This window comes from Anastrepha obliqua, chromosome 2 (genome assembly GCF_027943255.1).
Source record: "Anastrepha obliqua isolate idAnaObli1 chromosome 2, idAnaObli1_1.0, whole genome shotgun sequence".
Classification (NCBI taxonomy): domain Eukaryota; kingdom Metazoa; phylum Arthropoda; class Insecta; order Diptera; family Tephritidae; genus Anastrepha; species Anastrepha obliqua.
In genome coordinates this window covers 112827805-112850332 of record NC_072893.1, presented here as the reverse complement: position 1 = coordinate 112850332, position 22528 = coordinate 112827805, and the positions used below count along the sequence as shown (strand labels likewise).

Here is a 22528-nt window from a genome sequence, read left to right as displayed (position 1 = left end):
TGAGGTAACGGGATAACAAGTATTTGTTTGGTATAAATAGCATAGATATTTGGGCGGAGCGCGTACTAATATTTGAAGATTGCGACGGAGCATAGCTGTGCAAGGCAAGCGAGCGAGAAAATTGAAAACAAAATATCAAAATAAATTAAAAGAAAAAATGTGAATAATATGATAAGAAAAAAAGTGTCAGAAGTTTATTGAAGAAACGTGCAATATTTTTTTGTTTTTAGTGCCAAAAAATTTGTAAAGGCAAAAAGTGTAGCAGAAATTGGTTGAGAGATGCGGCTTTTTAAGTTCAAAGATAATAACAAAATACAAAAATAAATAATACTACCAGGCAGTATAAATGTAAAAGCCTTAACTGGAAGAAAATTCTTGAGCAGTCAGCTGTATATACTGCGCCTTAAAATAGGCAACTACTAAGGATTAGCTACACAAAACAAAAACAAAAAAAAAAAACAAAGCGCCTTTTATAAATACACACACGCAGTGTACACACTTGCTTTTGAATGTAATCAGCATGGAGGGCTATCAGGACATGAGCGAGTTGGAAAAGTCGGTAAATGCTGCATTAAGTTATTGACACTGCTACGGCTTATTCAAAATTTATAAATACTTGCTGACCTACTTCTCAACCGCTTCAATGCGATTTACTAATATACAGTCTTATGCTCTTTTATTTCTTTTTTTTTTGACACACTCACACAATGAACATAATTTCATGCTTTCTTACTTACTTTCACAAAACCTACAATCCGTGCCGCTTAAATATTTAATGCCGTCATTGTTGTTGCGACAAAAATCTACACATACACTCGTACACATATCTTTTCACATCTACCTTCATATTCACTCACCCCCACCCCATACTCTCCTGCTCTCCACATACTTTCAATAACACGAAAAGGTCGCTCACGCGGGTACCCAACTCTATACGGTGGCGCACAAATTGCACGAAGTCGAAACGACATTGGACCACACCAGCAGCCTAGACGATGTGGATGGCGTTTGTGTCATGGAACTGCTTGAGTCAATGGAAGAGGTCAAGGCAGAATATCATCATCTGGTGCAGAATTTACGTGAGGTGCACCAGTTGCAGCGTGACGTCACCACATCGATACGCTTTCAAATGCGTAGCATGCAGCAGACATTCGAATCGCTTAAGAAACGCATCGAGTTGCGTGTCACACAGAATTAAGTTGGAAAACCAATTTTGATGACTATTGAAGTGCTGAATTCACGCTGAATACGTAAGGCAAAAAATTAGGGACATAAATATGTAATATTTTGGTAAATTTAAGATAATATGTTAGACAGGCATTGCCGCTGAATAAGATAATTTAGGAAAAATATAATTGTTTTTATTTATACTCACGAATCAGTAGCATCGGTAATTCTTTCGCAGAAAAGGAGGCTGAATAAGGTATTTAGTTTCTTATATTCCTAAAGTTGTTTCACAAGTCATGAAATGTGCTTTCTTCATTAGAAAAAACTCTTTCTTAGCATAAAAAAGGCGCTGAATTAGCGCTGAATACGATAATTTTGACATATTTCTGATTTGTGTTATCTATAAACATAAGACATTAAATATACTTTAAGTCATATGTACATAAATAGGTATTTCTGATCTAGAAAATAGTCTAAAACCTATATAAAAACGTTTTATTAAAACCAAGTAAAAAATTAATGCCTAATTATCCATAAGAAATTGTTAAGAAACCAAGGTATCAAAAATTATTATATATCAGATATGATTTGTGCATATTTATTTTTTATTTTATTTCATGCCAGAAATTTGTTGAATTGTTCCCAAAAAACCAAAAATTAAATCAACTAGGATTTCTTTCTTTTTTAATTAAAAATTTGTGAGTATTTATAATTTGCTGAATTTTCTTAATGAACAGTTTTTGAGTATATCTAATTTTTCAAATCATTATAGCACGTGGTAGAGCCCAACGACTAATATTTGTTTTATATTTGTTTTTATTGATGTTTTTAAGAGCTGAATTTGAGCTGAATTGAGTTGCGTGAAGATAACCAAAATGAACAGAATATTGAATAATATTATATTTGCTCTTATTGACGATTTTACAAGCTGAATATGCACTGAATGCAGTTTCATGAAGGCAAAAATTATGATTTATATTTAAGTTGGCAGTTGTATTCAAATTGTACTTATGATTAAGCCCGATTGCTAAAAACTAAGTAGCTGAATTGAGCTGAATTAATGTTCATGGAGTTAAAAATAATCGATCGAAGGATGTACAATTTGTGGTTTTATATTTGTTTTTATTGATAATTTCGAAAGCTGAAAAAGGACTGAATAAAGTTTAGTGGAGATAAAAACAATCAACCGAACGTTGCACAATTTTTGATTTTAATTCCATTTTAAGTTAATCGATGGTTTCACGAGCTGAATATGCGCTGAAATGAGTCAAATGAACGCTAAATAACCACTTTAAACACGCATTTCTTACACAAAAGTAAACAATTTAAATTTTTTCTCGAAGTTGAAAACTGTCTGCCAAAGAACTCCTCTAATTTAAAATTTGGTTTTATACTAATCCAGCGCTGAATGTGCTATCGAGTGTTGTAAGGCTAAATATACTTTTAAAAACTATTTTTTATCGAATAAAAAAACAAATAAAAATTTAATGTGAAAGGCGTTTATGCATTGAAGTTTTTTTTTTGAAATTTGCATTTTATTTTTTGAAAAAAAAAAACTGCTGAATAGTACTAATGAGTACTCTTAACTTGCACTAATTTTATATTTGATTTAATTTTTTTCTTTTTTTTTCATATTTTATAGATTAACGCTTTTCAAGTCTCGCAGGGTCATATTTCAACGTCACTGAATCCATGTAAAATTAACATGCTTTCTCATATATGTATGTACATATCTATGTATTGTACACACTTAGATTTCCGAGCAAAGTTGCAGACGTCATTCCAAGCAGAACAAATGTTAGAACACTGCATATTTAGTTCCACCAGAATTGGCTAATTTTTCTTTTGTACCAAATATAACATACGACACATAAACACTTACTATGAACACTACTACTTATATAAGAAAATAAAAGTAAACGGTTAATTAATGCGTGTCGCCCATTTTAAGGAGAGTTAATAGTTATTGCTTTGAAACGTTAGGTATGTTATGCTGAGAAATCGAGAACAAAATTGCTTGCAATTTCTCAATTGAATTAGGTACTGATATGGTGCTGTTAAAATGAATCTCATGTAAGAAGCGTAAGGAGAAGTTAACATACAGAATCACATATAAAAGAAACTGTTCAAATCCCGAATAGTTGTTGCTCTTAGTGTAAAGTGAAAAAGCGCAACGAGGCATTAGCATACAGAGCCGCATACATGTGCAGCTGTTCAAATCAAAAATAGTTGTTGCTCTTAGTGCAAAGTGGAAAGGCATTAATTAATAAAATGGATTCCATAAGCGAATTGCTAAATTAGGAGAGTTATTTTGTTGAATAACTTGCAAGACTAGAGTATAACTGTTTTCAGGAATCGTAAGATCGACCGATGACCGTATGATATGATCGATCGTATGATATGACCGATCGATTTGACCTTGATATTTTTCTGCCAATGTTAATATTATTAGAATTGTGAACTGATGGGAACATAAAACTATGGTACATTTGTATGACACATTAAAAACAACTCGAGTTTAAGTAGAAAGGTATGTTCGCTTACCTTGAAGGAGAAATTTGTATATCGTCCCCTTAGTATTAAAATAGCCTATAAATTTTTTGATGTTTTGAGAAAATGAATTTCAAACTTTTTGTCGAAAGTAGCTCTCCCTCAAATCTCGCTATGTCTGTAAATATTTATTATTTTTTGACTGACGTTTTGACCCACTTTGTGGAACTAGAATTTGACAAAATGTTGACCACATATGAAATCGACGATGGAGAATCCAAAAATTCAATAAAAAAATAATAGCCTATGAGCACATAGGCTATTGTTATACTAAGGGGACGATATACTGTATCGTTTTGCTTTTCAATCCGAATACTCGTAGTATGCAAAACTAGCCAGAATACAAATCAGCAATACTTTTGCAGCATTTTACTTAATTTTTTGAGCATTTCGTGCAAATCACAATAAATTAAACTATGAAAGTATGAAAATCAGTTGATTTCGAAACTTCAAAACTGCGTAATTTTTTTCAATTAAACCTACTTATATCTGAGTTCACAATTGTTAGGAGGAACAGAGCACGGAAATATTTCGATTTTTGAAAAAATAAGAACTTTGAAGCATGTCTTATAATTCGATTTAACAGGCTGTACGCACGAAAAAATGTGTCGTTACCTTGCTCATTTGTCGTTACCTTGCTCATTGCCGTTACCTTGAATGAACTGCAAGCGAAAGCGCGGAACGAACGACAAAGCAAACAAAGCAAACGAACGGGAACGTTCGACATCTTGCTCTCTCCTACTTAAGTGAGCGTATATGTATATGTATATGCGCATATGTACATATATAAATTCACGTATTTGTATTTGCATATGCCTTCTTATTGATTATTATTAATTTGATTTACTTGAAGAATTTAAAATAAAACCAAGTTTGTTAATAATACCTGTTTTTTTAATGTTATTATTATTTTTTGACGTGATAACGTCTTATAATTCTATGTACCCGGCTGCACGCACCAAAAAATGCGTCGTTACCTTGCTTGAACAGCATGTTATGTTATGTTATGATATGTTATGTTATGTTATGTTATGTTATGTTATGTTATGTTATGTTATGTTATGTTATGTTATGTTATGTTATGTTATGTTATGTTATGTTATGTTATGTTATGTTATGTTATGTTATGTTATGTTATGTTATGTTATGTTATGTTATGTTATGTTATGTTATGTTATGTTATGTTATGTTATGTTATGTTATGTTATGTTATGTTATGTTATGTTATGTTATGTTATGTTATGTTATGTTATGTTATGTTATGTTATGTTATGTTATGTCTATATCCATACAAAATATCTATCAAACAAATAAAATTAAAATTTTCTTTTGAAAAATGCAACCATTCAATCAGTATTTTCTTATGACGTTATCACGTTAAACTATCGTTAGTAAACCGACTTTACAGACAACCTCTCTTTTTATTTAGTATTTGTGTTAAACACATTTTGATCCAATAAGTCATATATTGGGTAATAAAAACCGAGACTTTTAAATTTGTGTAAGTGCTTAGAAAAATTAAACGATTTATTTGAAATAAGTAGAAAACAAGGAAATTTAAAGGACTTAGTCACTTACCACTTAAACTGCGCACTCTATATTTTTATAAAAAATTAACGTATAAAATATTTAATAAAATAATAATAATAATTAAATTTAATTAAGTAAAATAATAATAATAATTAAATAGATATAAAATATTAAAAGAAAAAAAAAACAAATAGAAAAGAAAAAAAATTTTATTATAATATATAAATAGAAAAATACAAAAACTTAAATAAACAAAATAAAATGATATAAAATAAGACCAAAATAAATCGAAATAAAAAAGAATTATGTATTTTAAACATGACTAAAAATTCAAAACTAATAGAAATACAAAAATTAAATAAAACAAAATAAAATTATATAAAATAGTAAATAAAAAAAATTTTAATATAAAATTTATATATAAAATCGTTTGGCGAAAAATTCAAAATTGAAATAAATATATAGAAAAATTAAATAAAACAAAATAAAATGATATAAAATAACAAAAAAAGTAAAAATAGAAAAAATTAAGTTTTTTAATATTTTTATTAAAATTTATATATTTTTTAATAGTTTGTTTTTAGTTTAAAATAGCAAAATTGAAATAAAAAAATACAAAAATTAAATAAAACAAAATAAAATGATAGCTTGATAAAAATTCAAAATTTTAAAATTTCAAATTCAAAATTTAAATAAAATACAAAAATTAAACAAAATGATTTAAAATAATAAAAAATTATGTATTTAAAATAGTTTTACCATAAAAAAATTTTTTTTTCAAGAAAGTTGACGAACAAAATATTATATAAAAAATAGTATATATAAAATAAAAAACTAAATATAATAGTAAAAAACAAGAATATTAAATTTTAAGAAGATGAAAGAAAAATAAATAAAATAAAATGGAATAAAAAAAATTTTACAATAATTTTTAAATTTATAAAAATAAAACAAGATTAAGTTAAATAAAGTAAAATAAAAAATGCAAAATCATCATCATCATTGTTTGCTGGAAAACCCTGGTCGAGTCTTCGCCTGCTGCAGCATATTCCACCAATTGTTCTGGTTTCGTGCCTGCGTCATCCCCCGAAATCCCAAAGAAACTTACGTTTTCATCTACCGGGGCCTGCGGCGATCGACACCTTCTTCTATGTCTGTGTTACTTTTTAAAGAGTATCTAAAGAGTATTTGTTCGGGTGGGTAAACGGTATCAGCCCGTAATATGTGACCTGCCCAACTCAGTCTGTTGATCATTTTTGAGGTTATTACGAGTACGGGTTGCACATACAGATTGCCGAGTTCATGATGGTAGTGCTTCCGCCATTCGCCTTTATCACATAACGTGCCCAAGATTTTTCACAAAACTCTCCTTTCAAATATTAGCAGCTTCTGTTTATCCGCATCTTTGAGTAATTAGGTTTCTCTACCGTGAAGCGGTTTGGGAATAATAATTGAGGGGAACCGTAAAATCTTCGTTCTCCTCTTTAGAAGCTGGCTCTATAAGTGATTGAACAAAGAGAAATAGCAGCGACTCGCCATAACTATTTTATTAGAAATTTCTGTAGGTACTTAAATTCCTTCACTATTTCCATCCATAACCGCCGATTTTGAGTATTTAATCCACATTCTGCCTGACATAGTTCGAAGAATTTGAAAAAAAAGTACTTCAGTTGTGGCTTCATTTGTTTCTAAGCCCATATTTTTGCTGCTCTTTGTATACTCTCGAAGGCTTCTCTCAAATTGGGCAGCGAATATGTAATAATGCAAAATAGATCAAATAAATTAAAAGATAAGAAAATAAAATTAAATAAATATTAATTAATAAACAAATTAAATAAATATTAATTAATAAACAAATTAAATAAATATTAATCAAGAAAGTACTGAGCGGGGATTTGCTAATTGTTGTAAAATTAAAAAGTTTTGACGTGATAACGTCTTATAATTCGATTTAGCCGGCTGCACGCACGAAAAACTGTGTCGTTATCTTGCTCATGCGTCGTTACCTTGCTTGAACTGCAAGCGAGAGCGCGGAAGGAACGACAAAGAGCACAATCGGCCCCCGTATTCGGCAACGTTCGACATCTGGCTCTCTCCTACTTGAGTGAGCATATGTGTATATATGTATGTATATACGCATATGTATATAAATTCACATATTTGTATTTGCATATGCCTTCTTCCTGTGTGCATGGTAATGAACCATTTCTCTGTTGAGAATAGGACGATGATAGGAAAAGTAGGAAGTGAAAGGGAGTGTTTCGAGTGTAATGTGTCTTGAAAAAAGCAAATCGATGATGTTGTCTCTTAGTGTTGTTGACTAATTAACGGCTGGTGCACAATCGAAATTGAACATATCTTTCATGAATTTGATAAATGTTTCGCAATTTTTCACGTTTGTGTAAATGTAACTTGACCTATTCCATTGCAATTCCATTTACCTTCTTCTCTATATCCATACAAAATATCTATCAAACAAATAAAATTCAAATTTTATTTTGAAAAATGCAACTATTCCATCAGTATTTTCTTATGACGTTGTCACGTTAAACTATCGTCAGTAAACCGACTTTACAGACAACCTCTTTTTTTTAATATTATAATAGGTCTATGAATAAGTTCGTGCGGTTTTTTTTCGAAATTTGAATTTCGGATCATTCCCATGGCTTTTAAACGTTTGGAAATGGTTGATTGATCAACTCCCAAAGTTTTTGCAACCTCTTCTTGCGTTTGAGCCGGATCTTGATCGAGCAATTCCTCCAATTCGGTATCCATGAACTTTGGCGGCGCGGCCAAAATCACCACTTTTAAAGCGTGCAAACCACTTCTGGCATGTTCGCTCAGCTAGAGCATGCTCACCATAAACTTCCACCAAGATACGATGACTTTCGGCTGCTTTTTTCTTCATATTAAAGAATTCCCCGCAAAAACACATTATTTGGCACGAAACTCGACATTTTCAAGTGTGGTAAAAATATTGTTGTTTACGCTTCAAATAAAAAACTTATACTGACGTTTGTGCCTTACGACAGTAGCTCTCCAATGAATGTTTGGAAATGTGGATCGATGGAATAATAATCAAGTTACGCCATCTGTTGTAAAACCGCACGAACTTATCTATTAATATATTTTATAACACAAATCTTCTATAATTTTTTTGAGAATGCTGCTGAAGCGACAGCTCTTGGCCAGATGTAAGCACATAAATGCGGTTCATTTCGGTAATATAATTCCACTGTGCTGGGAAGATCTACTAGAAATCAATATTTTTAGCAGATCAAAATTATTTACAAATTTTTTGAAAATAACCTTTATTTTCAGTTTAATGTAAGTGTATAAAATTTGCCTATTTACCTTTGCAGGAAAAACATTTTTATTTAAAATATATAATTTATAATGGAATAGGTATGTTCATGTACAAATTATCCAGTAACTTAATTTCCGAGAATTCTCTCTCAAAGAGAAAAAACTCAAAAAAAGTACGTGGACGCAGAACCACTAACAACTTGCAAGCTTTACGAACAGCTGATTAAATTGTTGGTAGGAAAAATCACAAAAACTAAAATTTTTTGCATTTTAGCTACCTCATTAAATTAAAAAATAATAATAAAGCAAATAAAATGCAAAATGGCGAGGTTCGATATCATATGATTTCATATGATTTGTGCACAATAATTTGTTCCATTTCATCATCGCTGTCAGATGAAGAACATTCCGCTAGTAATTGCATTGTTGTAGCAATCATATCATTTCGCTTTTTTTATTTCGCGTTTATTTTTACTTTGAGATCAGCTGTTTCTCACTCTCAAACTCTTACTAGTAAACATTTATCCAGTAAAAACTTGCAATCCCCTCAATGCCATTTTGCTCTCTCACTTTCCCCTACTTTGCAAGTTTTTTGGGTACATGAACACCAAAACGTGATAATTTGTACCAAACTATTTGCTTCATGAACAGACCTAATATAATTTAATTATAGTTAAAATATTTTCATTTTCGATATTTTATTTTCAGCTAAATTTATTAATTAAAAAACGAGTGCTATTTGAGAATTAAAAAGAATTAAATTAGAGAAAAAAATTGTAATACGCTAAAATTACTAAAGAATTTCCTTTCACAACTCGCAGGAAAATCAAAGAAGAAAAGTGAAGGGGTTTCAAAACGCAATTAATGTACATACAGAACTAATATTTTGATTTGCCTATAGAAACGAAAATCGATTGGTATAAATAAGACTAAATATACAAACTGGAAAAAAAACCAATTATAGATTAAACAGTATACAGTAAAATAAAATATTTAAAAACTCCCAAAATGGTACTTAATTTTATTTAATAGGCACTTAATGTAAGAGAAAATGTAATAATGCATAAAATGTAGAGTAAATTATTCTAAAACTACCTAAAAGGCAATTTCAATAAAACTCACACAAATTTCAACAAAACTAAAACCGAAAAGAGTAAGCCTCAAATTTGTTATATACATACATGTGTATGTGTATATATGTTAATGAGTAGGTATATATGCGTGTTCATGTATGTATGCATGTAAATTCGTTAATTTCATAGGCTACGGAACAAACGGGACAGTTGTTTTTGGGTTGTTGTTGGGTTTTCTAATAGGGAAGGATTAATGTTGAAACGTTTTTGGCGGCCATGTTGTTTTGGCGACATCTGCCAAATCTGTTATTTATTGGTCACTCTATTCATATCACAATTTAACAGCATATGTAAATGATAAAACGTATGAGAGATTTAGGTATGTTCATGAAGCAAATAGTTTGTTATAAATTATCACGTTTAGGTGTTCATGTAGCCAAAAAACATGCAAAGTAGGGGAAAGTGAGAGAGCAAAATGGCATTTCATTTTGAGGGGAAGTTGCAAGTTTTTACTGGATATATGTTTACTTGTAAGAGTTTGAGAGTGAGAAACAGCTGATCTCAAAGTAAAAATAAACGCGAAATAAAAAAAGCGAAATGATATGATTGCTACAACAATGAAATTACTAGCGGAATGTTCTTCATCTGACAGCGATGATGAAATGGAACAAATTATTGTGGACAAAATGAAATCATATGATTCTGAAGCTCGTTATTTTTCATTTTATTTGCTTAATTTTTTATTTTTAATCTAATACTAGGTAGCTCAAGTGAAAAAATTTTAATTTTTGTGATTTTTCCTACCAACAATTTAATCAGCTGTTCATAAAACTTGCAAATTGTTACTGGTTCTGCGTTCATGTAATTTGCTTTTTTGATATTTTTCTCTTTAAGAGGGAATTCTCGGAAATTAAGTTACTGGCAAGTTACTGGATAACTTACACATGAATTGACCACTGAGCTCGTTTGACTTTTTATTGTAGGGTTTTCCCCACCCGAGGTTTATGACTTGAAAGTAAACATAACCTAAAACTTAACTCAAATTCTGTTTGCTTTATGCAGTAAAGTAATTAAATATTTGACTGATCGGGTCTTTGCGACCATGCAAGGCCACGACATAAATTTGAACGAGTTCACATAAAATTGTAGTAATAATAATTGTGAAGCTTTTAAAAGTGTTTGCAGGTTTGATATGCGGGAAAATAAAGTAATCGATTTGGGTACAAATATATAAAGCACGTGTAATTTGATTGAATTTATTTAAGGGGTTACATACGTCCAACAGCGCCGAAAATGCGCTAAAAGAAAAACTGTTTTTAGAAGGCGTAACACCAGAAATAAATATTAAAAAATTTTATACATTGTTTATTAGTACTTAAACTTAACTTTAAACTTATAAAAAATGTATTTTAATATTTCTTTACAAAAAATAGTATAAAAAAAATCACGTAACCCAAAAGACAATGAAAAAAAAGTTGCTCAACGGTCAGCATCATTTCTCCTTGAGATGTTGATGGATCTGTAAAAAGTGAAACAATTCTTGTAAAATAAAGTTGTAGTTATAGTCTGTTGAGCTGAATTTTTGAATATCAAAAAATTTTGCAATTTACGGCATTTAAAAAAAAAGTATGCGTGTTACGTCCTAAATGTCATATTTTAATTATGTTTATAAATTTTTTTAATAAAAATATCAAAAATCAAATCTATAGAGAAAACACTTTCAAATTAAAAAAAAAACAACGCATAAAAGAATATTACAATCTGTATGAGTTATCATGCAGACCGTGCCGGAAAAAGTAGTTTCGAGAAAAAACGAGTTTGAAGTTTAAGGTATAGGAGCGCGCGGACCGCTCTCTACCTAGTTAATGGGCTGTAGAACCTATAATATTGGGAATTTCCGCATGAAAATTCCACAGTATATTCTTAAGATACTATAATTTCGAAATATCGATAATAGATTTTGTGAAAATTCTGTACGTATGTAACCCCTTAATAGAGAAAAAAGAGAGTAGAAAGATGATCAAATTGATGGCCAACAAAAAGTGCTGTCAACTGAACCAACATTTAGCTACATTTATTTAAGAGCTAATTACAAAGATTTCTTATTAGGCGCGAACAATAATAATAAATTAATTTCGTTAATACTTTAAACACCTCATTTGGAAAACCCTGTACAAATATATACATATGTATACGGGCGTGTGTGAGTAGTTAATCTTTTAGACGGTTGCCTGTTTTCTTGGACTATCAGAAAAATGTAAGATGTGTGGTATATTCCAACAAAGAGGGAGAGCGGCACGTGGCTGCAGGTAAGCGAACGACTGCTTTAGGATACTTACATAGACATATGCACATACATATTTATGTGTGTCTTAGAGAGTTATGTGTGCCGCAGTCTCAGACTTTCTGCTTGGAGCCCATGTCCTGACAAAGAAATGATGTGCCATATACACACATAAGCATGCATGAATACAAATACATACATAATACAAACTGCAAAAACAACTGAATCATTTGAATTATTCTACTACCTGGTGCAATATTGTCCCAAATGCCTTGCACGGATTTACGAATTCAACCAGATTTTTATAGCATTGCCCCTCTTTCTTTGTGTTTTGTACTTTGCATATGTATGCATATATGTATGTATGTACATGCGCATGTATGAGTATTTCGCTATTATAAATCGCAAATATCAAGAGCATACAGATGTGCTACACTCTCTTTTCTTTGATAACACAAAATTCAAAATATAATAAAATAGTTTAAAATATATGTACATTTTATCAAAATATATTTTTTTAATAAATAATATTATACTTTATGTGCACATTTGCGACAGAACGGCCAGTCTACCTTACATCCACAGTTCTGGCGCCACTGTAGAGCAAACATTTTGAAAGCCATAGTTAGTAAACAGCTGCCAGCCAGCGCCACCTGATTGAAGCCTAAAAGTTTAGTTGATATATGTAAGTCGAAACTGATATTAGGTTACCGAAGCTCTAATCAATAATTGTACATTATTTTGTATTCCATGTTAGCCAAAATAGTTAATTTTGGAAAAGCACGCTGCATAGGTGTATTGCATATTTGCGTATATTTTCCTTATCACACTTCCAAAACAGCTGGCAACGTTGCATTTCATTACGTTCCCCACACGCACTGGAAGTTTGCAAATTTCATTAAGGCCCACCAGAGCTAACGTTTGTGAAATTAAACCGGAAAGTAGTTTTATATAGTTTATAAATTGAATAAATCGCATAAATAATTTGTGAAAATTGTGTATTGCTGCAAATTTGTTTAACAAACGAATTCTAGCATTCTGAGTGCTCCTTTTCGGCAGGTAAGTTGTTATAGAACTGCTTTGTTAGTGTACATCGACAATGCTGCGCCGCTGTAATAAGCGTCGCTGCCGGCAGCAACACTTTTTCCTGCTTCTAGTTCCAAGTGTGCCGATTTGCACCAAAGCAATTTGCACTCTGTTTCGCAGTATCTCCACAAAATTTACTTCGTATCTGCACATAAATTTTATGTACTTTTAATGAATTTTCATTTTGCAGGAGCAGAATAGAGTGGCAAAAATCGAAATTTACCTGCACTGTGCATGAAAACGGCACGTACACATCTGTAAAAGCATACACTCAAACCGGAGCAGCTGCATTTCGTATCGGCAAGAGAAAATCTCTTGTCTACTTTGCGCCTGTTCCTCTTCCAGCAAGGGTCGCCGCTGCAACAACAAAAGCTATTGCAATAAGTTTCTTAACTCCAATTGCAAACTCGCGCAGCAAGTCAGCCAGTCAGCCAGTGTGAAGAGTTTGCAGCTGTAAACGCCGGGTAGTTACATATTTCGTATACATACACCTATTTGCCGGTTGTGGTACGTTGCGAGACGTCCTCTGCCTGCAAATTGTACGTCTGCTGTGCATAACCATCAGGGTTTTCATTATTGTGCGTTTTCGTTCAGTCTCTGAGCGCACATTCAGCAGTCATCATCGCACCGCATCACCAGCACGGAACGTAGATATTTTAAATTTCTAAAAAAAAGTTTTTTTTGTATGCACTACAGCTACCGCCCGTCGTGTTAGGAATTGTGGCCTTAGCCAAATTTAACGCCAACTCCATCATCATTGATAACGAGTAACTGCTTAACTGGAATTTTAGTCCCACTGAGGAGTTATTGCATCGTTCGCCAGCCGTTTGGCATCCACAAATCGCTTTCGGTTCAGTTTGGTTTGTGTGTGTGTGTGTGCATGTGTGTGCATTTTCGTCTGCCTATACGCGCCCGTGTACGATAGTTGTGCCTTGCCGTTTTTGTAGCTGTCGTGATCTTTGTCGTTGTCGTGTCCGTTGCCGGTTCCCGTGCCCGTGTATTCAGTCGGTATAGTCGCTATTATTGCTGTATTGGTGTATCTCTGGTCTCCGGAATTCACTGATTCGCATTTTCGTTTTGCAAATTTGCTGCTGTTTTTGCCACACATTTGCAAAAAAAAAAAAAAAAACAAGAAGCAACGTAAAAACCGAAACTCAACTTCGATCTACTACGCCAAGAGTAACTTCGTCATTGTGCAGCGAGAAGAGTAACGAAAATTTTAAAACATACATTGCCGGTTGCGAACGTCGTTGTTGGGTGTCTATACCATCATCAAATTTATAGTGGTGGCAAGAGCGAGCTAGCCAGCGCCACATTCACATTTACAGCCATCGCAGCCACAGCAGGAATACGACATATTGCGAAATTTAGTAATTTTTTTTTCATATTGAAAAAGGGGCAGCTAAAGCTAACGACGCACACCTAACTGAATTAACTCTCAGACAGTTTGTTGCATTCCAGTTTTCGTTTGGATACTAAGTATTAAATAGATGGTGAATATGGAAAACGCCGAGGAAGTCATGCAAATTCTGGAGCGTTTTACGCGTCTCAAGCAAAAGGAGATACCTAAAGAGCTGGATGATTACTTGCAGTATGTGGCGAAAACAGGCGACACAGTCTTCAAATGGGCAAGTCTGAAGTATTTATTCCGCGAGAAACTGCTGAATGTAATCAAGCATTTCCACGATACGTCGCCTCGTGTAGATGGTAAGTACTGCAATAACTAATAAGCACTTACAGTTTTCCTAGTACAATGGATATAATGAATAAATAAAGTTGGTAATGGTGGTGGTTGAAATTTATTGCCATGCCTGTAATTACTCTTTCTTTTTATGCTGGATACTTACTAACCGGCTTTTTAACCTTATACCCGTACAATACATGACGGTTGCTTCATTTCGAATTGCACCACACTCCTAAAATTACGGTGAAGTAAAATTTTCGTGTCACATTTTTTTGTTCGTATTTTTTATTCTTTACGCCCGTCGCCAAGTTGCAGCGACGAAAATTGTCTGCGTAAAAATGTTGTTTCTGTGTTGATGTAGGCAACTTTCTCCTTGATAAATTCCATAGTTGAAAGAAGAAAGCAAGCGATTTGCAACAAAAAATGCAACGCAGACAGCTAGGTAGAAGTGTGGGGAGTTGTGATATACATACACATCTACGTTTATTTAAATACTCGTATGTACATATGAAATGGAAATATTTCTGCTTTTGCAAAGTGGTAAACTAATTTCGTAGAAAATTGTTTAAGGGGGGACCCTCATTTATCGGGTCAAAAAATCGATTTTTTGGAAATAATTTTAATCTATTCTACAACTATTTAAGAATATACTTTCAAAATTTCAAGTCGATATCTGTATTTTTGAAGGAGTGACAAAATTTTTAACAGGACGCGACGGGTGGCCTGATCGCCTGTATCCAAAACTTTAAACGCGTTTTTCTCGAAACATCATTTTTCGATTTTGTGTACACAATTGAGAACGCTGTATTGAACCAATCAGGCTTTACAATAGCTCATTTTAAAGATAATTAAATTGTTTTCAATGTGACATTAAGTGTTTTTTTTTAAAAAAAGATTTTCATATTTTTTTGTAATTTTAAAGTCAATTTTTATGCATGAAAAATCACTTTTAACATAAAACTGGGTAAAAAATATCAATTTCGACATTTTTTTTTTAAATCAAAATGTCACATCGAAGGTATTATCCTAAAGTTTTAAAAAAAATTTGGTTTTTTTATTTCAGAAAAAAATTCAGAGCGCTAGAATGTACACAGATAGAATGAGGTGCCATGGACGAGGTGTATATTTCCATACTTAAAATGTTTTTTTTCTTCTCCGAAAATTTTTGTAGAGAGTCAAGACATTTATTAAAGTACTTTATGAATTACAAAACGTTTGAAGTTATTTTACCTGAGAAAAAAATTCCCAAAAATGATGCATTTTTCGACCGTCTAAATGAGGGTCCCCCCTTAAAAATGCAATGTTTAATTATTGTATAGTATTGAAAAAGAAGATGAATATCTACATACCTACATACATATATTATATAGGTACATACATTTACATATGTATACATGCATTTATATAACTTTTTTTTTCAAAAATTAATTTTTCAAATAAAATAATTAAACTCTATTTATATTTGTCTTGACCCATAAATGGCTACTTTACGTTCCCATAACAGTCGTTTCGACCCTCAGTTATAACCATCCAAGAACAGTCAATCCAACAGCATTCCCCGATAGGGGTATGGTATTAAAAAAAAAAAATAAAAATAACGGTTCCAGTGGTGACATTAAATCTATAACTTCACACCAAATTAGCGATATTTTGGCCTTCAACGTTTTGTTCGGCTATCATTTTCTAGCTGAATAAAGCGCTGAATGCTACAACAACACCCAGAATGCAAAATAAAAGTTTAATAAATAAATTAAATAAGTAAAGTGCATATTTAAAAGTGGTGTTATCAAATTTGGCCTCTTTTCGTTGTTTAGTCTCTCTCTCTCTCTCATACACTGACAACGTAAGTGCCGTCTAGCATTTCTGCGCATTTTTAATTTCGCACAGCCACAAAAATGCTGTATAAAAAATGCGGCGTTGTTGTTGTCAGCAAAACAGCAAAAATTAATTGCAAACAATTAAAAAAAGTTATCAAGGTCGTGCGTCAAGTAGTGATATTTTATTGGCAGAGGCACTCATGATGTGCAATTATTGCTGTGATACCTAAATGAAATTTTTCGAATTCAAAAAATGATTTTTTTTATTATGATTTTAAATTGCATTAAAAAATTAAAGTAATCACGAATTATATAATAAAAACTTTAAATGAATACAAAAGAGGTTAATTTAAAATTAATTAAAAGTGAAACAATTAATTGTAAATAGAAAAAAATGGACGGCATGACAAGCTTTCTAAAGCTTGTAAGCCGCCTATTGCTACATCCTGTTTTAATATAAAATCAACTTCTATCTTTTTGCTAGTGTCACCAAGCACTAAAGTTACATTTTTTTTTTTGCTCTTCTTTCTCTTCAACGACACCACTTGTTGACTTCTTCAACTGGTGGTACCTGCTCATGAAATCTTTAATTTATTTGTATTTAATGGCTCTTTTATTCTATGCGAATATCAACCAAACAAAACTCGAAACCTGCTCGCGTAAAAATAATAAAACCAAATTAAATTAATTAAAAAGAAAAGAACCAAGAAAGGGAGTGCAAAATATAAATATGCAGACATTTTTTTACATGTGTACTTGATTTGCGCTATATAGACTAAATTGAAGATATGTTTGCACACATGCATTTGTATATGTACATATGTACATACGTACATGACATGTATTTTGTTGTTTGTTTTTTACCAAATTTAGTGGGATGGTGGCTTGGCATGAAGAAATCTAGGTGTATAGCGCGTGCGAGCTATAATCTCTCTGCATATAAGCATACACACATATACATATGTAGTGTGCATGTGTACACTCCATGCGCATAGATACGGTTGTACACACCTACACGCATATATGCACAAGTTAATACTCTTTTTTGAGTTAACACCATCACTCAATTGTTTGTGCGATTTTTTGCGAAAACAGCAGCAAAAAAGGGGGGCGAAAAATTCAATTGTTATTCATCGTGCGGAAACCTTACTCCCATTGCACAAATTCTTACTTCCATGAATTATTATTTTGCTTTATTTATTTGGTTTATATTTGCTTAATTTCAACTTTAGCGTGCACATTTTTATTGGTTAGGCAATACAGGTATTAAGTATTATATGTTTTTTCGGCTATCTAATTTTGTAGCTATGCCACAAATGAAATTCTTTTGTAATTTTCGCCGTGCTTACTCGCAAGATAATAATTTACTACTACTGACTAATCGCTGAAAAGGCTTTCCTGTGCGTCACAAATGCTTTAGATAAAACAAATAATACGCCTTCATATGATAAATAGTATATTTTGGCAATTTTTTTACTAATGGGTACGTTTTTTTCGTTTGCTGGCAGAGCGTTATAACTGTAAATAAAGTAGAAAAGTAAATAAATTAAAATAAATGCATTTTTTAAACAGAAAAATAGCAGCTAACCACTTAGGCATACTCATTTTCAAATTTTTTTTTTGTTTTTGTTTTGGTTTTTTGTTTTTGGATTATGGCACTCTTGCAACAAATGAGCGATTTGCATTCTTATTCAATTCTTATTCTTATATACCATAGTGCTGCCATACTGCGTTAGAGTAGATTAATAGATTAAAAATAATAATCGAGAACTCGGCTCACAATTAAGGGGTAACACCACTGAAATTTCAAAAAAATGATTTTTTTTTATAAGCTTAAAAAATTCTTTGAACCTTTTAAAATACAGAACAAAAAGTTTTATACGTTACCGCAGTTTATTTCATAAATATTTGAAGCTTTTAACCAAGCGTTAGTGACTGCTACCTAACGACTTCTCCAAATTTCCGTACTTCAAATGCGTTTTTCTTAAAACACGTTTTCTGAAATTGGCACGCAGCATAACTCAAGCAATTTTTAATATTTTTAATCAGGTTTTTCACTAAGTCTGTATAATAACCTTCTTAAGAGAAGAGCGTAGGGGTTTTTCGATAGATTAATTTAAACGATTGTTATAATAATTTAAATGACGTTTTTTTAGTCCAAAATAGAGTTTTTTCCTTCAAATGCTTGCTAATTCCACAAAAATAAATATTTTTTAAATCCCCTACGTGTTTCTCTAGCTATTTTTATCTAGATTAAGAAAAAAAATGTTTCTTTGTTCCAGATTAAAATTTGCACCCTCTGTGCTGCGTGCCGCGGAGCTCCTTCAAGAGAAACCACATTACAAAAATGTCTCCAATGCCGCCATTTTGTAAAATTTTTCGATCAAACTTTGTAGTTTTGTATTTTAGTATATAAGTAATAACTTCTCAAATCAGAGTGATTCCTTTCCCTTTCCTTCTGTACAAAAAAATTCTTTAAAAATCGTGTTTATTTTACGCGTGTACAGTGGTGTTACCCCTTAAGAGAGGCTTCTCATGGTAAAATGAATTCAGAAAGTGTGACCCAGATCAGACCATTAGGTGGGGTGTCAGTGAATTTGAAAGAATCAACTGATTGGCTGACAAACTGGAGTCACGCAGCGGTTTATTTACGAAAAAATTGAGATTGTGTTAGTGATATATGAAAAACATCAACACTACGTCACTTCATTTCCGACTGAACAACGACAGATTGGACGAGTGTGTGAATACATTTGAAATGACCGTTCAAAATTCGGCTGCCGAATCCTTCGTAACGTGGTCGCCGAAGTTGCCCTTACAATTTTCTTTTTTTACCATAGTTAATGGCCCAACCTTGTAAATCCATCATCCTTGGGTCTCACCTATAAATATGTATTCATCATGGATTGGTCAATCCTGATAATATATCATCCTCTGCGGACACCAAAATCTAAGCTACACTTTTTGTAATCAACTGTCCAATATTCAAAAGAATCAGATATGGGTGTTTGGGGAATAACTTTTTAGAATCAAGAGAAATAATTGACGCATTAGATGGGGAAAGTCTAGTTAAGTTCAGATTTGGTTGTTTAGATTACAAGATGTAAGTTAATATGCAAAATGTAATAAATATAAATACCAAAATTGTTCTTTTTGTAACTTCTTTTAATTCGTTCTCTGTAAATTGCTAACCCTCTGGGTATTTTAGTGTTGTAATAAAATTCAAATTTTTTTTAGTTTACCAACACACGACCTTTGAGTCAATGTCCTATGTTCTTTAATTGAGTTATTTGCAGTGTTTAAAGTGTATAAATATTTTTGTTTTCATAAGGAACACTATCTATCTATCTATTATCCGTGGAAGCCTTTGAATAAAATTTGTGAACGTAACTATGGTGAATCTCTGAAAACAAACCTCGTAACCTAAAAATGTTACAATGAAGCATATGTGAGCTTCTTATTTTTTTACACTTAAAATTTAAAGTGTCATCATGGGGTTTTTAACGCATGCCTTAAATCTTTAAGAACACAAATTTTCATGTCTGAGACAAGGTAGTTTCCTATAAAAGAAATTTTCTATTATTTTCCTTACTCGAAATAAATGTCGCCTCATCGACAAATATTGTGGAACAACATCAAGACGCACTCCACAAATTGGAGCAGCAGCTCGGTCAAATACCCAAAAACGAAACACCTCTGCGAATAGGCTTCATGTTTCATATGAAAAATTCAATCTTCCACAATTTTTATTTTTGCATTTTGAATTTTAATATATATTTAACACTCGTATATAATAAATTTCCGCTATTGAACTTGTGGGCGCAGATAAACTAAAAACAGCTGGACAAAGCTCTACTTCTTCTTCTTGATTGGCAGACATCGCTTACCCTCACGCCTGCTACGTTTTTTCACCTTCGTTGTAGTGCTACTGAAGAATGTATCGAATTTTCTCCATTTTTCACGCCATTTTGAAACAACAAACAAATTGCTACACATAACTGGTTTCACCATACGCAAATCTGACAGAATTTTTTTTTAAGCGGAAATCCACCTTTAAATTGTGGATAGTGTGAGATGATGCAATTTAAATATAATACGTGAGATATGGCTCACTAAAGTATCCAGCGAAAACCTTCAGAGCTATAGGAAAATAAGAAATGAGGAGAGTATCCAAGCAATAAAACTCTCAGAAACCTTATTTTAAAAACAAAAATCAAAAAAAAAATCCCTTTAAGGTAATATATGTTAACTTTTTTTTAACCGGTATGTTGATATGAAGCTCAATTAGAGACAAATTTGCACAACTAAATTAATACCTCGATTGTTTTGTTTTTAATAGATATGCAGAAAAACGCGCCAATTGTCGTAGTCCTACGACGAAGTGCCGTTACAATTATGGTGAAAAGATTTTTAAATTTTTTTTTGGCAAATGAAAGCTTGGCTTAAGTGTTCAATTGTATTCAATTGTAATAAAAAGACTCGTCTACTGGAAATTGTACATTTTGCCGCTAGGCCCTTCTGGCGGTTAAGTTATATTAGCTTTAGAGTTCGAATTTTTTTTGTGTTTTTTGTTTTTTTTTTGTGGAATGTTTTTTGGTATTTTTTTGGAATTGCTTTTTTTTTGTGTTTGATTTGACGTTTTTTTGGTGGAGTCGGTACTTTTTCTGTTTTGGTTTGATTTAGTATTTTTTTATTTTTTTTTTATTTGGTTTTTTTTTTGTATGATTTGGTATTTGTTTTTTTGTTTGGTCTGGTATTTGCTTTAGTATTTGTTTTTGGATTTTTTTTTTTGGTATTTTGTTTTTTTTTTTGGTATTATTGTTTTTTTTTGGTATTTGTGTTTTTTTTTTTGTTAGTTTGTGTTTTTTTTGGGTCGGATTTGACTTTTTCTTGGTGAAGTTGGTATTTTTTCTGTTTTTGTTTGGTGTTGTTTCATTTGGTATTTTTGTGTCAGATTCTGTATTTCTTTTGTTTGGTCTGGTATTTTTTTTGTTTTGATTTAGTATTTTTTTTTTTAATTTGAGTTTTAATAATTTATCTTTTATTCGTTTCTGTTTTTTTTTGTTTGGAATTTTTATTAATTTTTTTATTTGTTTCATGTTTATAATTTTTTTTTTTGTTTTTTTTTATTTCTTATAATTTTTCGTTTTTTTATTTATTATTATTTTTTGTTTTTTTATTTATTATTGTATTATTTTTTTTTTGTTTTTTTATTTATTATTATTTTTTGTTTTTGTTTTTTTATTTATTTATTTTTTTTTTTGGTTTATTATTTATTATTTTTTTTTTGTTTTTTTATTTATTATTATTATTATTTTTTTTTTGTTTTTTATTTATTATTTTTTGTTTTGTTTTTTTATTTATTACAATATTATGTTTTTTTTTTTTTGTTTTTTACTCGTTTGGAACTCTCCTAAATATTTTTCATCACTGCTGCATGCAAATAAAAATAAACTCGGACGTGTTGTACTATATCTTTATCCATTGAAATTAGTCCGCAAAAATTCACCAATATTAAGGTGTGTTTTTTGCTATTGTAAAAACAGGCTGATAAATTAACAAAATTTGCTTGAGCTTCCGAATCAAGAATCATCCTACACTTTTCACTTTCAGTATAGCTCCGGCGCGTCAGAAAGTATAAAAGTAGGAAACACGATTTTGGGCTTTAAATGCAGTTATGTATCTACTATCTTCAGATATTAATTAAATTGTTTTTATAAGATCGTAACAACATCTTAAAGTATAACTCTTCACTTTCTAAAGCTATTTTGATGCATAAAACAATTTTTATTTGTCTCCCAACTTTCGCATATCAATTTCTTCAAAATTTTGGATCAGGGAGTTGTGTTTGGAGGCAAAGAAAATGTTTATGTTAGTTAAGTTTAATTCCCTTGGATGGGAATTTGCGTTTTCCAAAAACAGTAGGATTTTTCGTTTCTGAGCTTAGAGTAACTTCGGGTATTGTGATATGGGAGGGTAATGTGATATACCCGCTTATTTTCTGAACTATACATGTTTCAACAAGACATTT

The 22528-nt window shown here is 31.5% G+C and overlaps 2 protein-coding genes across 3 annotated transcripts in view; both read left to right on the top strand.

Moving 5' to 3' along the window:
- Nucleotides 1–1775, top strand: LOC129236828 (uncharacterized). The gene is made up of 2 exons (XM_054871075.1): nt 1–559; nt 908–1775. The coding sequence occupies exons 1-2, from the start codon at nt 521–523 to the stop codon at nt 1196–1198; spliced, it is 330 nt and encodes a 109-aa protein (XP_054727050.1). The 5' UTR covers nt 1–520; the 3' UTR covers nt 1199–1775.
- Nucleotides 1776–12715: 10940 nt separating this feature from the next.
- Nucleotides 12716–22528, top strand: part of LOC129236822 (serine/threonine-protein phosphatase 4 regulatory subunit 2) — a 38011-nt gene continuing 28198 nt past the window's right edge. Inside the window, exons 1-2 of one of the 2 annotated variants that reach the window (XM_054871067.1) lie at nt 12716–12969; nt 13187–14703. In XM_054871067.1, coding sequence (XP_054727042.1) covers nt 14487–14703 — 217 coding nt within the window. In that variant the 5' untranslated portion in view covers nt 12716–12969; nt 13187–14486. The remainder of the gene's footprint in view (nt 12970–13186; nt 14704–22528) is intronic. The other variant, XM_054871068.1, reaches the window with a different exon arrangement.

Excerpts from the sequence above, each read along its gene's own strand:
- LOC129236828 (XM_054871075.1), top strand. The coding sequence starts at position 521 with ATGGAGGGCTATCAGGACATGAGCGAGTTGGAAAAGTCG. Across the intron at positions 560-907 it reads TGAGCGAGTTGGAAAAGTCG|GTCGCTCACGCGGGTACCCA; the intron begins GTAAATGCTGCA and ends TAACACGAAAAG.